This window comes from Gobio gobio (genome assembly GCF_949357685.1).
Source record: "Gobio gobio genome assembly, chromosome: 21".
Classification (NCBI taxonomy): domain Eukaryota; kingdom Metazoa; phylum Chordata; class Actinopteri; order Cypriniformes; family Gobionidae; genus Gobio; species Gobio gobio.
Window position 1 is genome coordinate 29,113,939 of NC_137117.1, and position 15,401 is coordinate 29,129,339.

The 15,401-nt window shown below is 37.4% G+C and overlaps 1 protein-coding gene across 2 annotated transcripts; it reads right to left on the reverse strand.

The window, feature by feature from the left end:
• Nucleotides 1-523: 523 nt before the first annotated feature.
• Nucleotides 524-15,401, reverse strand: ptk6b (PTK6 protein tyrosine kinase 6b). Of its 2 annotated transcripts, XM_079801833.1 has the most exons (9): nucleotides 14,921-15,364; nucleotides 8,467-8,588; nucleotides 8,321-8,368; nucleotides 8,208-8,233; nucleotides 7,743-7,911; nucleotides 4,955-5,113; nucleotides 4,682-4,863; nucleotides 2,576-2,729; nucleotides 534-1,701 (listed from the first exon to the last, which is right to left on the reverse strand). In XM_079801833.1, exons 1-9 carry the CDS (start codon nucleotides 15,292-15,294, stop codon nucleotides 1,493-1,495), a joined length of 1,443 nt encoding a protein of 480 aa, XP_079657959.1. In that variant the 5' UTR covers nucleotides 15,295-15,364; the 3' UTR covers nucleotides 534-1,492. The 2 variants fall into 2 exon arrangements, with proteins under 2 accessions (XP_079657958.1, XP_079657959.1); XM_079801832.1 differs by having other exon boundaries at nucleotides 524-1,701; nucleotides 8,208-8,368; nucleotides 14,921-15,401.

A 15,401-nucleotide genomic window follows, 5' to 3' on the forward strand; every position in this document is an offset into this window, starting at 1 on the left:
GAGATGTTGCTGCAAGAGGAAGGGGAAATTATTTTGATTATGGCACATGCTTTGTTTTTAATAGTCTAATGATGTGTAGGGATAAATCATTTATAATAAATATTGCAATATTCCATCAAAAATAATTAATGTCACTGTTTTTAAATGTTACGACATATCACCAAAAATGGAAACATCCTGGCAAACCAACGTAGTGAAAATAGGCGTAAGTATTTCACCCCATGATACTGTAATAAACCGCCCCAACATATTTCACTCTCTTTAAAATAGTGAGTTTAATACTGAAACAGTAAATTAAGAAATACATGCTGAAAATGTGTTTCGTAAAAGGAATAACAGGAACGACCCTGTCACCTATGATGATAATGACAATGACGAACATGATCCCATACATCAGCAGCTCTTGTCAGTAGTTCAAACACATAACAGCTTAAACTTTACAGTGTCAGAGCCTCTATAGGGGTATAGTGTGTTTGTTGTAGTGAAAGCATGAAGGTCGCAGTGCTTATGGATACGCATTATTGAACATGGTCATGAGTCATTGTTTTATTGATTTATTTCACGCTTTATGATATAAGCATTATGATGACATGCCGTTCAATTCAATTAAAAGACAGACTTCTTGGTTGCAAGCTACAGCTCATCACTGAAATACTGGTATGTCGCTATCTGCTGGTGACATTTCATATTGCACAGGCCTTATTCATTGGTTCACTAATGTGAGAAGTGTGATGACCCTATACAACAATCTGTTACCACCTGCATCAATATAGAGTATTACATCTGACAAAACAAATAATCCATGTTATCTAATAGTCCCACAACCTTTGAGTTTGTAGATATGGCAACATTTCATATGCTATGACCTTTCCCCATCTTACTGTTTCCTTATGGAAGGCAGTTAATGACACACCAGGATTGTGCCCGTCATAAGGCTGTGCCATTAAAAAACAAAAAAACAAATCATGTTTTAACAAAGGAGGGTTGTAACATATTTGGGTTTCTGATTTGGCATGTGTTTTCTTTCTTTGAAGTTTATCGGCAATGTAAGACTGCCATGAGGAATTTGTTTTGGTGAATTGCAATAAACATTAACAATGCAGAACATTATAATACACAATGAAATATATTACAAACAGTACAGCACAATATTTAAAACAACATAAAGCAGCATGTCTTATTTGTTGTTTTATTGCATTCCATGTTCTTTGACATTCATCTAGCTTCATCTATAAAAAAAACAACTACAGCAATTGTCTCATTAAACTAAGTCAATAATTATTGCTCTAAGTCTAAACACAAATAAATTATTATTTGCCCTTAGCGCTCCCAAAAGTGCTTTATGTGTGCATCTTCCTCATTATTTGAAAACTGATATGGTGGACTAATCTACAGTCCCCCTAATCCATCAAAGATGACTGTTGCAATTGTTCATGGTCGGTGTTTTGGTTTCTAAGACTTTAGGCCTCAGGATGTTTGCAAGGAGTGGAATCTAATTGTACACTCTGCCAGAATCACGACAGAGGATGCCTTGATAGTTCTCTAGTTCATGCCTCAGAACCTCAAAAGTGGGACGGTCCTCTGGCTCTGCACTCCAGCAAGATCGCATGATGTTATAAATGATCTGTGGACAGTTGGCTGGTGAAGGCATTCTATAGTGTTGTTCTGTGACGATACGATACAGATCAGAATTTGCAACACCTATAAAAGAAGAGAATGGCTTGAATATACAAACTCAAATGTTAAGGTATTTAAGGCCCCAGATGAATAGGGTAAAAAAAAAAGCAAATCAAGTATTGCAAACATTTTTTATATTAAAGTTTGCAAATATTTATGCAAATGTGGAATTATCTGATTAAACATGCACAAATTTGGGTTACACTTTATTTTAAGGTATCATTGTTACAGTGTAATTATATATTTAAGTTCTGATTAATATTAATTAACTACATGTACTTATTATAGGGTTAGGGTAGGATTAGGGTTTGGTTGAGGGTTAGTTGCATGTAATTATGCATAATTTACCGTTATTACTATGGTAAGTACAAGTAACATATGTAACAAGGACACTGTAAAAAAAAAAGTGTTGCCAAATTTGTATACTTTTCCAGAACAGAAATCTGAATTATTGTTGACTTCTTAAGGTTTTTACAGAAGGGATTTTTGATATCTCATTTTATCACTCCATAAATCAGAAAATACTGTCAACAGCTAGAAAAACATTTCACCATGTTTTTAGATATGTTGTATAAAATAATATGTATAATATAAAAAAACCTTTATTTGTATTGTAACTGAAATCTACAGATGCAAATAGATAAAGTACAACAAAATAAACACTTAAATGTTTATTTGTATGTTTTCCTTCCTCTAGTCTGACAAAATGTTATGAAAAGCCAAATTGCTCAAAATCTAAAAAAACTAAAACAAAAAAATATTTGTTATAATTCATACAATAATTAAACATATAATAATGAAAAAATGTATGATTTAAAAATTATAAATATAAATGATAAATATTATTTCTCAAACAGAAAAAAAAACATGATACAAGATTTAGCATGTTGAAACTGACCTGGGTAAGGGATTGCTCCATACGTGACAATCTCATAAAGGAGAATCCCAAATGACCAGACATCAGATTTGATTGAGTAACGGCCTCGACCGATAGCCTCAGGTGCGGTCCATTTATATGGTATTTTCTTTTCATCAGATATATAAACAGGCTCCTAGACATGTTAAAAGACAACTTCATTGAACAGATCAGTGCATTGAAGAGCACTTAAAAACAAAGTGAAATCACTGATTGGTTAAATTGGATGATTGTTCTGTATAATAATATATAGCAAAGACATATGAACTGATTTCACAGGATCAGGATCACAAAACCATGTTCCCTACGGACATATCCATAAAGCTGGAAGCAAATGTCCATAATTTCCAGGATGCCGTGCTTGAACTTGATATTATAAGGTGCCAGTACTCTCTTTTCTTTTGTTTGCATGTTGGCATGTGTTGTATGCATATATATATATATATATATATATATATATATATATATATATATATATATATATATATATATATATATATATATATATATATATATATATATATATATATATATATATATATATATATATATATATATATATATATATATATATATATATATATATATATATATATATATATATACACACACACACACAAGGAAATATAATCTGACTACTTTAAGATTACTTTTGACCTCATTTAATTTTTTTAACTCATTTATCACATATAGCTCATATACACCGATCAGGCATAATATTATGACCTAATATTGTGTTAGTGCCAAAACAGCCCTGATCCGTCGAGGCATGGACTCCACTAGACCCCTGAAGGTGTGCTGTGGTATCTGGCACCAAGATTTTAGCAGCAGATCCTTTAAGTCCTGTAAGTCCAAGAGGCGGGCCCTCCGTGTATCGGACTTGTTTGTTCAGCACATCCCATGGATGCTCTATTGGTTTGAGATCTGGGGAATTTAGAGGCCAAGTCAACACCTCAAACTCGTTGTTGTGCTTCTCAAACCATTCCTGAACCATTTCTGCTTTGTGGCAGAGCGCATTATCCTGCTGAAAGACGCCACAGCCACCAGGGAAGATGGTCTGCAACAATGCTTAGGTAGATGGTACGTGTCAAAGTAACATCCACATGGATGGCAGGACCCAAGGTTTCCCAGCAGAACATTGCCCAAAGCATCACACTGCCTCAGCCGGCTTGCCTTCTTCCCATAGTGCATCCTGATGCCATGTGTTCCCCAGGTAAGCGACGCACGCACCCGGCCATCCACGCGATGTAAAAGAAAACGTGATTCATCAGACCAGGCCACCTTCTTCCATTGCTCCGTGGTCCAGTTCTGATACTCATGTGCCCACTGTTGGTGCTTTTGTTGGTGGACAGGGGTCAGCATGGGCACCCTGACTGCAACAAACTGTGATGCACTGTGTATTCTGACACCTTTCTATCAGAATCAGCGTTAACTTCTTGAGCAATTTGAGCTACAGTAGCTCGTCTGTTTGATCAGACCACATGGGCCAGCCTTAATTCCCCACGTGCATCAATGAGCCTCACCCATGACCCTGTCGCCTGTTCACCACTGTTCCTTCCTTGGAGCACTTTTGATAGAGTGACTCGAGTGACTGCAAAAGACCTGTAGCAAGACTTGGTGGCAACAGGTACTGATGTTTCAGTTTGCACAATAAGGCGTGTACTAAACGCATGCAGTTTCCATGCCAGAATTCTAAGACTTACATCACTACTGACCCCAAAAGCACAAGAAAATTTGCCTCCAGTTTGCCATCAATTCCATTAAGGCTTGGTTGCAGAAGAAGTCCTGGAAGATTCTACAGTGGTCATCACAGTCACCTGACAAATCTCTGGTGGGATTTAAAGAAGGCAGTTGTAGCAGGCAAACCCAAGAATATTACTGAACTGGAGGCTATGGAGAATTCCTCAGAAACGCTGCCAGAAGCTGGTGTCTGGTTATAGATCTCATTTGCAGCAGGTCATAACAGCAAAAGGGTGTTTTACTAAGTACTAAAGATGCTTGCCATGAAGGGGTTGAATAATACAACTATATATATATATATATCACTTGGGATGCAGATTGTGAAGTCAGCATATCATGTTTGCTCACCTTAGTGACTCGAGCGAGGCCAAAATCAGCAATTTTGCAGACATATCCCTCTCCGACTAGAACATTTCTTGCCGCAAGGTCTCTATGAATACTGTTATGTGTCTCTAAATATGCCATCCCATCTGCTACTTGAGCTGCCATGTCGATCAGAGACTCCATGTCCAAAACCCTACCCTCTTGACCTGAAAGACGGAGAGAAGAAGGAATCACAAGAAGGACATTTTATATTGGTGTAACACATTCACTAAGATGTAAGACATCAATCTGACTGACTTCTGAGGAATTTAAGCAGGTCGCCCTTCTCTATTAGTTCGGTGATGATGTAAAATGGGGCGGAGGAAGTGCAGATGGCAAAGAGAGCAATCAGGTGCCTGTGACGCAGACGCTTCATAATCTGCACCTCCAACTGAAAGTCCTTCTGCACAAGAGCATCTGTGGTAAAAAGAAATAGACAAAAAATATGATTTACTATTATATTTATTTTATAACACCTCAACTTTGAGGACAAAATGTTCACTTGCTGCTTAATTTATCCCACCCACTAACAGGTGCCGTGATGAAGAGATAATCAGTGTTATTCACTTCATATACAGGTGCTGGTCATATAATTAGAATATCATCAAAAAGTTGATTTATTTCACTAATTCCATTCAAAAAGTGAAACTTGTATATTATATTCATTCATTACACACAGACTGATATATTTTCAAATGTTATTTCTTTTAATTTTGATGATAATAACTGACAACTAAGGAAAAGCCCAAATTCAGTATCTCAGAAAATTCGAATATTGTGAAAAGGTTCAAAATTGAAGACACCTGGTGCCACAGCTAATTAACTCAAAACACCTGCAAAGGCCTTTAAACGGTCTCTCAGTCTAGTTCTGTAGGCTACACAATCATGGGGAAGACTGCTGACTTGACAGTTGTCCAAAAGATGACCATTGACACCTTGCACAAGGAGGGCAAGACACAAAAGGTAATTGCAAAAGAGGCTGGCTGTTCACAGAGCTCTGTGTCCAAGCACATTAATAGAGAGACGAAGGGAAGGAAAAGATGTGGTAGAAAAAGGTGTACAAGCAATAGGAATAACCGCACCCTGGAGAGGATTGTGAAACAAAACCCATTCAAAAATGTGGGGGAGATTCATAAAGAGTGGACTGCAGCTGGAGTCAGTGCTTCAAGAACCACTACGCACAGACGTATGCAAGACATGGGTTTCAGCTGTTGCATTCCTTGTGTCAAGCCACTCTTGAACAACAGACAGCGTCAGAAGCGTCTCGCCTGGGCTAAAGACAAAAAGGACTGTTCTCTGATGAAAGTACATTTTGCATTTCCTTTGGAAATCAGGGACCCAGAGTCTGGAGGAAGAGAGGAGAGGCACACAATCCACGTTGCTTGAGGTCCAGTGTAAAGTTTCCACAGTCAGTGATGGTTTGGGGTGCCATGTCATCTGCTAGTGTTGGTCCACTGTGTTTTCTGAGGTCCAAGGTCAACACAGCCGTATACCAGGAAGTTTTAGAGCACTTCATGCTTCCTGCTGCTGACCAACTTTATGGAGATGCAGATTTAATTTTCCAACAGGGCTTGACACCTGCACACAGTGCCAAAGCAACCAGTGCCTGGTTTAAGAACCATGGTATCCCTGTTCTTAATTGGCCAGCAAACTTGCCTGACCTTAACCTCGTAGAAAATCTATGGGGTATTGTGAAGAGGAAGATGCGATATGCCAGATCACATGTTCATACTTTTCAGTTGGCCAAGATTTCTAAAAATCCTTTCTTTGTATTGGCCTTAAGTAATATTCTAATTTTCTGAGATACTGAATTTGGGATTTTCCTTAGTTGTCAGTTATAATCATTAAAATTAAAATAAATAAATGTTTGAAATATATCAGTCTGTGTGTAATGAATGAATATAATATACAAGTTTCACTTTTTGAATGGAATTAGTGAAATAAATAAACTTTTTGATGATATTCTAATTATATGACCAGCACCTGTATATATAGTATTTATTAGATTTTTTTTTAATTATCTTAATCAGCATTTTGCCTTGTTTGACAGTAAAAATATATAAACATGCTTAAAACGAGTTACAAGTACTTAAACAAAGCTAAAGTGGATAAGATAATAAGACCTTTCTTGAGGATATATCTTAAATTTTTCTAACTCCTTCAGAAAACATTCTTATTCTCTTTTTTATTTCTTGTTTTGCATAGTCATTGAAATTTGTTAGATTTATGCTTAAGACAAGAACAACTATTTACAAATGGTGCAAGAAGGAAGTTATTATATTATGTAAATGTATCTTGTTTTAAAGTTTAGATTTTGTTTTGATTGAAGAACAAGACAAAAGTGTATTGCAATGCATCTAGAACGCCATTAATTCCAGATTATTCCTTTTTCTGCTTGAGGTATTCAGTTGCAGATTTACTAGTGTAATGTTGAGGATCACAGCCATTCTGCATGATTTACATTGTGTTCAGCCTAAGCTCACATTTACCTCACCAGTAATGTGTGCAATGTACAATCCGAAACCGTTGGTTGTTAAAATTGTAAGGTATTCATGCCCTAAGGCTGCAAAGCAGGTGGTTTCTCTAAGGTGGTTGCCTTCATAAGGATACATTTATTTTGTATGAATTATGCAGCTGATTTTTGCTCAGTCACATTACTCATTTACATCCAGTTCCGTCCCTGAAGGAAATTCTGGAACACTGTAACTGGCAAAAGCAAGAATTCCCAGCAGATCCTGGGGTTCTGTATGTAATATAGTGCATATTGACTTCTTTGCTCGCTTTCACTTTTTTTTCTTGAGCACTGACTTGCTCGCTAAACTGAACAGCCAATCAGAGTGATCTCTCTCACCGGCGGCGATTCATCATGGTGAACTCCTGCCGATGTGAGCGCGACTAGAGCTGACGTGTGGAACACACCACAAAGACTAGCCCGACGTTGGTCAATGGCCGCCCGTCAGCTTGGTGTGTATATATTATTTTGCTGTGCAACATTTACATTCATATTTTCAGCTCTGCTCTGTGGCACCTCAAGCTATGAGCTCACCGTTGTTCTTGAGGATTTTGATGGCCACTTTAGTGTGATTTTTCCATGTCCCACTATAAACTTCAGCAAAGTGGCCACTGCCCAGCACCTTCTTAAGGGTAAATTGTTCTTTAGGTAGCTCCCATTCATCGACTGTGGAAGGTGACAGACCTTGCAGCCGGGGCTTTTTCTACAGAAAGATGACGGTGGTGTCAGGAAGTATGTTTATAAATGCATTTCACTTTATTACAGCTCTATATACGCTCCCCATATTTACTGGGTTAGATGCTTTACAATCAGACATCAGCATGTGTTTACTGGAGGACTGAAAATGTAGTTTCTTGATATTGGCAAATATTTACTGTCTCTAATGCAAATGGACAACGGACGTTCTCAAAATAAAGAAACTATTTCAGTCACTTCCTCATATGACAAATACTGAACAAACAGAAAGAACATGTGAGAAATAAAAAAAAATTTACTCACCCGAATACAGGGTCGCTTCAGTTGGTCTGAAGTGGAGAATGAGTGAGTTAAATAATATTCAACCACCTCTAATACACTGGTGAATGTAGGAGACGGATCCACAAAGAACTGACCATTAGTCTGGTAGATCTTGAAGTGCTTTGCTTTGTCCTGTGTCTTCACTAAAAGAAAAGATTCAGAACATCAGTCTCCAAAAGCAGGTTAAAGGATATATGCTGTAAGAATCTCACTAATGACTGTCAGAAAACAACACACACACCTGAGATCACAAAGCCCATGCAGTCAGACTCGCTTATCCGCACAAGGAAGGCTCCATTATCATTTCCCGCAAACATGAGGTGATTCACTGCTTCAATACGGCTCATCTTTCCAAAAAACCACCTAAATATACAGAACAACACATGGGATGTACAGTATAGTTTGAGTACAATTGATAGCACAGGTGTTCAATAATGTATCAATAATTGTAATCTACCACTATTCAATTGACATTCCTTTGATTCAGATCTCTTCAATGAATCATTCACCAAACTGATTCACAAAACGATCTAATCAGTTCACTCAGTTAAAGGGACATTCACTCCAAGGGCAATAACTAGAACTATAAAGTTTTAATAGTCATTGTAATTTAACGAGAATAGGGAAGTCCACATCACAGCTATCACTTTCAGAGCAATTTTTCCTTCTGACGAATGATATGAACATTGACAGCCAATCAGAACAACAGTAAAACAGTAAAAATACAAGTGCAATACAAGTAAAAACAATATTTATAATAGTAATAATGCAGGAGATAAAAATTAAAACAAATGATAAGTTAAAAGCCAAAGAGAACAAATGGGTTTTTAGACTAGATTTGAACTCAGATAAAGTGGCCACGGTTCAAATAGAGTGTGGAAGATTGTTCCATAATGTGGGTCCAATGACTTCGAAAGCCCTATTTCCCCTTGTCTTTAAGCGAGCTCTGGGGATCTTAAGGAGGAATTTGCCGTCCGATCTAAGTCCTCTCGCCGGAGTATAGAGGTGTATTAAGTTTGTCAGATAAAGAGGTGCCAGGTTGTTTAATGATTTGTATACTAATAGTAATATTTTAAACTCAATTCTGAACTGGATAGACAAGTGTAGGGATCTCAGAAGTGGCGTGACAATAAAAAATTTTCTGTCTCTTGAGGAACCTAGCTGCAGCATTTTGAACAAGTTGCAACCGAGAAATTTGTGACTTAGAATTGCCGTAATAGAGTGAGTTGCAATAATCCAGCCGAGATGTAACGAGGGCATGGATGGCAACCTTTAGCGAGTCTTCAGAAAGAAAATATTTAATTTTGGAAAGCGAACGATTATAGAAAAAACTTGAGCCTACAACAGAGCTAATTTGTTTGTCGAATTTCAGGCGGTTGTCTATTACCACACCCAGATTTCTCACTTGTGAAGATAAAAAAGGATTTAAATGCTCAAGATCCAAATGATTTTGTGTCCTGGAGTCAAATGGGCTAAAAACTATAATTTCCGGAACAGGAACAGGTTTAGGAACAGAGCATTTTTGAAGAGCTATGTTTTGACATCGTCCAAGCACGCTGAGAGTGTTTAAAGCACTACTGCTTTTTATAGTTGCAGGCAGGTAGAGTTGCACGTCATCAGCGTTACAATGGAAAGGAAACACCATGTCTATCAAAGTTGCAACCCAGTGGAAGTAAATATAGAGAGAAAAGTGTAGGTACTAAAATAGAGCCCTGAGGTACACCACAAGAAGTAAAGTAAAGTTTCACTTAAAACCCCTCCCCCCTCCAAACCTACGCTGGATTTCAAACGCGAGATAAGAATATCATGGTCAACAGTATCAAAAGCTGAAGACAAATCGAGCATGAGTAAAATGACAGAATCACCGGAGTCGGTAGTCATATGAATGTCATCGAGGACTCTTACTAAAGCGGTTTCGGTACTATGCAGCAATTTGAAACCAGATTGGAATATCTCATCGATGTGGTTATTAGTTAAGAAGGTTTGAAGCTGTAAGAGCACAATTTTTTCCATAACCTTAGATATAAAAGGCAGGACAGATATTGGACGAAAATTTGAAAGGACAGATGTATCCAGTGAAGCAACAGCATTTTAGTGATCGTAGTGATCTTGGCTCACTTTCGAGGCTACAGTCATTCATTGAATAAACTATTATTGCTAAGAGGACCGACGGCCAATTGCATGCCACAAAGTTTCGGAAGTGACATGACATCTAAATATAAATGCCACTCTGTACGAGACAGAAATATCCTCCTGAGACCCAGAATAGAGGTTTTTTACATTATTTAACAAATTTCTCTGACAACATACACAGTTTTAAGTCTGGATATTCTTATGAAATACAAGATATTCTTATAAAAATATTATTACACGTCTTTTTACATTACAACACATTAATATGCAAATTAGATATAGTATGATGCATTGCCTATAGAATGGGAATAGCATTTAATGGCAATAATGATTACACACATATATTTGCATAAAGAAAAATGGTATATCAAATTATTCTGTATCTTTCATAACACTGAGAATCATCTTTATACAAAGTTTGGATTTAAAAAAAACTTGAAGCATAAAAATTGTTTGGGGAATGAAAAAAAAAATCCCATTGTTTGTCTAGTCATGTCTTTTAATTTTCTCAATAAAGAGGTTCTGGTGTCCTCTACAGAGCAGAGGATATAGCATAGCCTATAACATAGGAATACAAAATAAAAATAAAAGTTTAATTTATGCTCCAAAAAAATTCTAAATTTTAAATTCACAAAACCTTTTTTTCTGGTTCTCAGGAAGATGATGTGTTAAAATACTAGTAACGCATTAAAGCAATGTAAAGGCAGACTAATAGATTAATAGACAATTTGTAGCAAATTTTTTTTAGTATTTTTGAAATTCCAATTATTTGTAAATGACTTGTAAATAAATAATCATACAGTTCTCACTGTACACTGATATGGTGGAGCCGTTGCTTAGCCTATCTGCACTTTACTAGAGCCCCCTCAGCAATTTCAGAAGCACCCTCAGTGATTTGATTCTGAGACCGGGCCTGGGTGTGAACAGGTCTTAATCCTTCACAGCTGTTATCATCTCACTGGAGGGAAAAACATTATCAGTGAATAACAACTTAAATTTCTGTCTTTTCGTCACCCAAAGACTTAGGGCCCTATTATACACCTGGCACAATGTGACACCAGGCTCAACGCAAGTGTCTTTTGCTAGTTTCAGCACGGCCGTCCTTCGGCCCGTCCTTCGGATGAGACGTTAAACCGAGGTCCTGACTCTCTGTGGGCATTAAAAATCCCAGGATGCCCATCGGTAAAGAGTAGGGGTGTAACCCCGGCATCCTGGCCAAATTTGCCCATTGGCCCCTGTCCATCATGGCCTCCTAATCATCCCCATATATATATACGATTGGTATCATCACTCTGTCTCCTCTCCACCAATCAGCTGGTGTGTGGTGGGCGTACTGGCGCAATATGGCTGCCGTCGCATCATCCAGGTGGATGCTGCACTTTGGTGGTGGTTGAGGAGATTCCCCCTTCTATGTAAAGCGCTTTGAGTGCCTAGAAAAGCGCTATATAAATGTAACAAATTATTATTATTATTATTATTATTATTATTTTCACGTCCAGCGCCATTTGCCTTTAAAAAGGCAAATTAACTCGCGCACATCTGTTCGCCCATTGGCCTGCTGGTCTGAAAACGAGGTGTTCAGGCGCATTTGACCAACAACAACCTGCTCTAAAGTCAATAGCGCAGTATTTTTTGTGTTATTTAAAGGGCGTGTTAGTAATATGTGCCTATAGTTGCCTATACAACGCGCGTACACTCTGCTTGTTACAAACACAGGGACGCGCAGCAGCACACATTTTATATATCACAAATAAAAGGGAACTCTGGAGAAGTGTTGTCTTTCCACTCACAAATTCCGCCATGTAAATAGTGAATCCGTTGTGGGAGATTCACTCTGATTGGTTTATTGCATGTTAAGCCCAAAACAACCCAATGACTCATTAAGAGACTAGGTACAACTCTTTTGGACCATGTGCCTGGCGCGCTGACCGATTTTTCCATCGTTAAACCAGCAAAAGTGGATTCCAACCAAGCGGCAAACTCCCGCAGTTTCTCTTGAAGCCAATGCGGAAGTGACTTAAATTGCAATTCATCGACTGACCACTAGGGTCAGGCTCCAGAAGGGAGCAGAATCTCATTGAGCCCCATGTTAAAATGCCCAACTTTACAGCAGGAAAAAACATGTTTACAGCCTGGTACAAATTGTGGTTTTGGTCTATACGGCTAATTTTGCCCTTCATGACAACTGTGAGGGGGGTGAATTTTTTATAACTCATTTGTTTACATTATATAAAGCCTTAAAGTCCTGCATAGTTAAGGGCGTGGCCACTTTGAGTAACAGGTGGATAGCCATTTATCTGCTGTCTGTTAGTCATCACTTCACCTCAGCTCCGCCCACGTCCCGCCTCTTTTCCCATTTTCTGTTATCTGGGAGTGACGAGCGATGACGCGCTGCCAAGATGGCGACGGCCAGCTCGTCCCTACTTTACGCTTCAAAACTGCTCTTCAAAACCCTATGGGTGACGTTACGGACACAACGTCCATATTTTTTACAGTCTATGATTCCAACACGTGCACCTGCTCAATGCGCTTCAGACCATGAGCTCAGATCGTTAAAACAGGGCCCTTAATGCGTACTAAGAAATGTTATGACATTTTTATGGTACTGTTGCAAAAATTTTTAACCTTGACAGCTTCAGTAAAAAAGTAAATATAAGGTTTATACATTTTATATTTTCGGGTGAACTATCCCTTTAAATCGTTTGTACGTGGCACCCATCAGATAAAAGGTGCGATCCTGCAATTCGATTTTTAATTGCGTCCCAGATTATGTGATAGATGGGTCATTCCTGGTATGCGGTAACATTTTGGCTTCATAAATGTTGGGAAAAAAAGTACATGATTTTCATGTTTTTAGCATTCTACCAAAATAGTGACATGTTTAACTAGTAGGGATACATATTGGTCAAGCTCAGGGACTAAAAAGATAATAATTATGAGTAGATTAATTGTTCAGACACTGGCCCTGAAGGTGTTCCACCCTGTTATGGACATATACATAGTTATCACAAAATGTTAATAATGTAAATGTAAAACAATAACAAGTTTTTCTTGGATAGTATGCATAGTCCCTTATGCCATCATGGTATTTTTTTTAATTCTTGAAACAATAACAAAACTATTATTGATGAATTGAATGTCTTGATTATTAAGAACACGTGCTTTTTGTACCCATTTTTGCCAACAGGATGGTAAATAATAAAAAAATGTGTTCAAAAACATATTTTGTATATGATGTTAATGATCCTCAACTCCCAAAATAAAACATAAGTATGCAAAACATTTAACGTTGCTGTCAAATTATTATTTAAAAATGACTCGCCTAACAGGGTGGAACACCATAACAGGGGATGAGATTTCGTCATTGTCCTGCATGATTTGCCATCAGTAATGTGTGGAACTGCACCTACATAATATTGTTTTATATATATAATATTTATATATACACATAAATATAGATATTTGCAATATACAATAAATACGATTTATTCTATAATAATTTCCACCACGTTAGGATTATAGATCTAACAGGGTGGAAAATGTTAGTTAGCCGTAGCTCTTTGAGTGATCAACATTTAGCTAGCTAACCTTCTACGGATAAACAAAACTTTTATAACTGTCAGATATGTTTTTACATTTTTTTTGACCGGACAAACATTCTTCATAACAGAGCCTAACAGGGTGGAACTTTAAGAGTGGGACAAGTAGGATAACATTTCAAAAACTAAAAAAAAGGAAGAGGTGAGAATTGAAGCTTAATTAATTTTGTTCGGTTAAATTCCAGCAGGAAAAATAAATGATGTAATTTCCTGAAAATTGTCTCAATGAAATTGTGGTCTTTTTTGGAAGTCGAGAAATACATACTAACAGGGTGGAAGATGACTTCAGGGACACAGTGAATGAACACAATTGTAAAAAAAATTTTTTACTTTAGTTTCACATGATTTCTATGTATAACTAGGTAGTTTAGCCTATTCTATAACATAATCTAAAAATATTTTGAGATTTTTATCATTTCATGGTTTATAGTTCTTGTGGAAGTTGATTACTTTGCACTGACGACATAATTATGAACAATTGAATGCATATATCAATAAAAAGGTGTGTAAAATACAAAAGAGTATTTTTTAATGTCTATTATATCTGTTTAAGTGATAAAGAAGACCTACATTTATAATTTAAGCCATTTCTTATAACTATGTGACTCATTTTAAAGAAAATCTGAGTAAGTAAATCATAAAGACAGAAAAGTCACTGTATAACAGGAACGACCCAGATATCCCACTGGATTAAAATAACTATTTGTCTTGGAGAACCTATTTATGATTAATTATAAAGGTAGATTATTATGGTGGCCAGCATAAACATGTACAAAAATATTCTTGAAATGCTTATTTCATCATAGCCTACAACATAATGTAAAAAGATCAAGATTGTTCTGATTTCTGCTGGGAAGCTAGAGACTGAACTGCTGTAGATTTAAGGGAATATCTCTGCTCTAGATACTAGTATTAGGATAGTGTTAACAAACTACTTTTCAGAAGTAGCTTTGAGACACTCACGGTTGAGACTCAACGGATGCCGCTCGTGCCAGATAATTGCATGGCACAAAACCGGTGGCTACACTGCCGAGTGAGTCGATTCTTTTCGCACTCCACCAGTCACCGGAACGGTTGACAATCTCAAACATATCACCAGCTTTGAACGACAACTCCTGTCCGTCGCGTGCCTCAAAGTCCCATAGACCAGTATAGATAGCAGCATTGTCTGTCTTCGGAGGCGAGTAACGCGTAATAGTCTCTGTATTAGCGGGTCCTTCGCCTGTACAGTCACTGCCAGCTTTCATGCTGTTTTCCCCATCGGCCGTTGAGTGTCCGTATATTCTGTCCCATAACGTCTTTAGACATGGGCAAGTTTTCCTCAAACATTCCCCCATGAGATAAAACTGTGCCCGAGAGACACCTGCTCTAATGGATTCCCATACGTGTCTATAAATTTAGGGAACTGGCATAGTGAAACCTTCCGCGTTTGAACCACGCCTGT

Coding starts and splice junctions, on each gene's coding strand:
- ptk6b (XM_079801832.1), bottom strand. CDS start 15,294: ATGGGGGAATGTTTGAGGAAAACTTGCCCATGTCTAAAGACGTTATGG. Junction 8,369..8,466: donor CATGGGCTTTGTGATCTCAG/GTGTGTGTGTTG, acceptor CTTTTCTTTTAG/TGAAGACACAGGACAAAGCA. Junction 1,702..2,575: donor TGGAGCAATCCCTTACCCAG/GTCAGTTTCAAC, acceptor CTTCTTTTATAG/GTGTTGCAAATTCTGATCTG.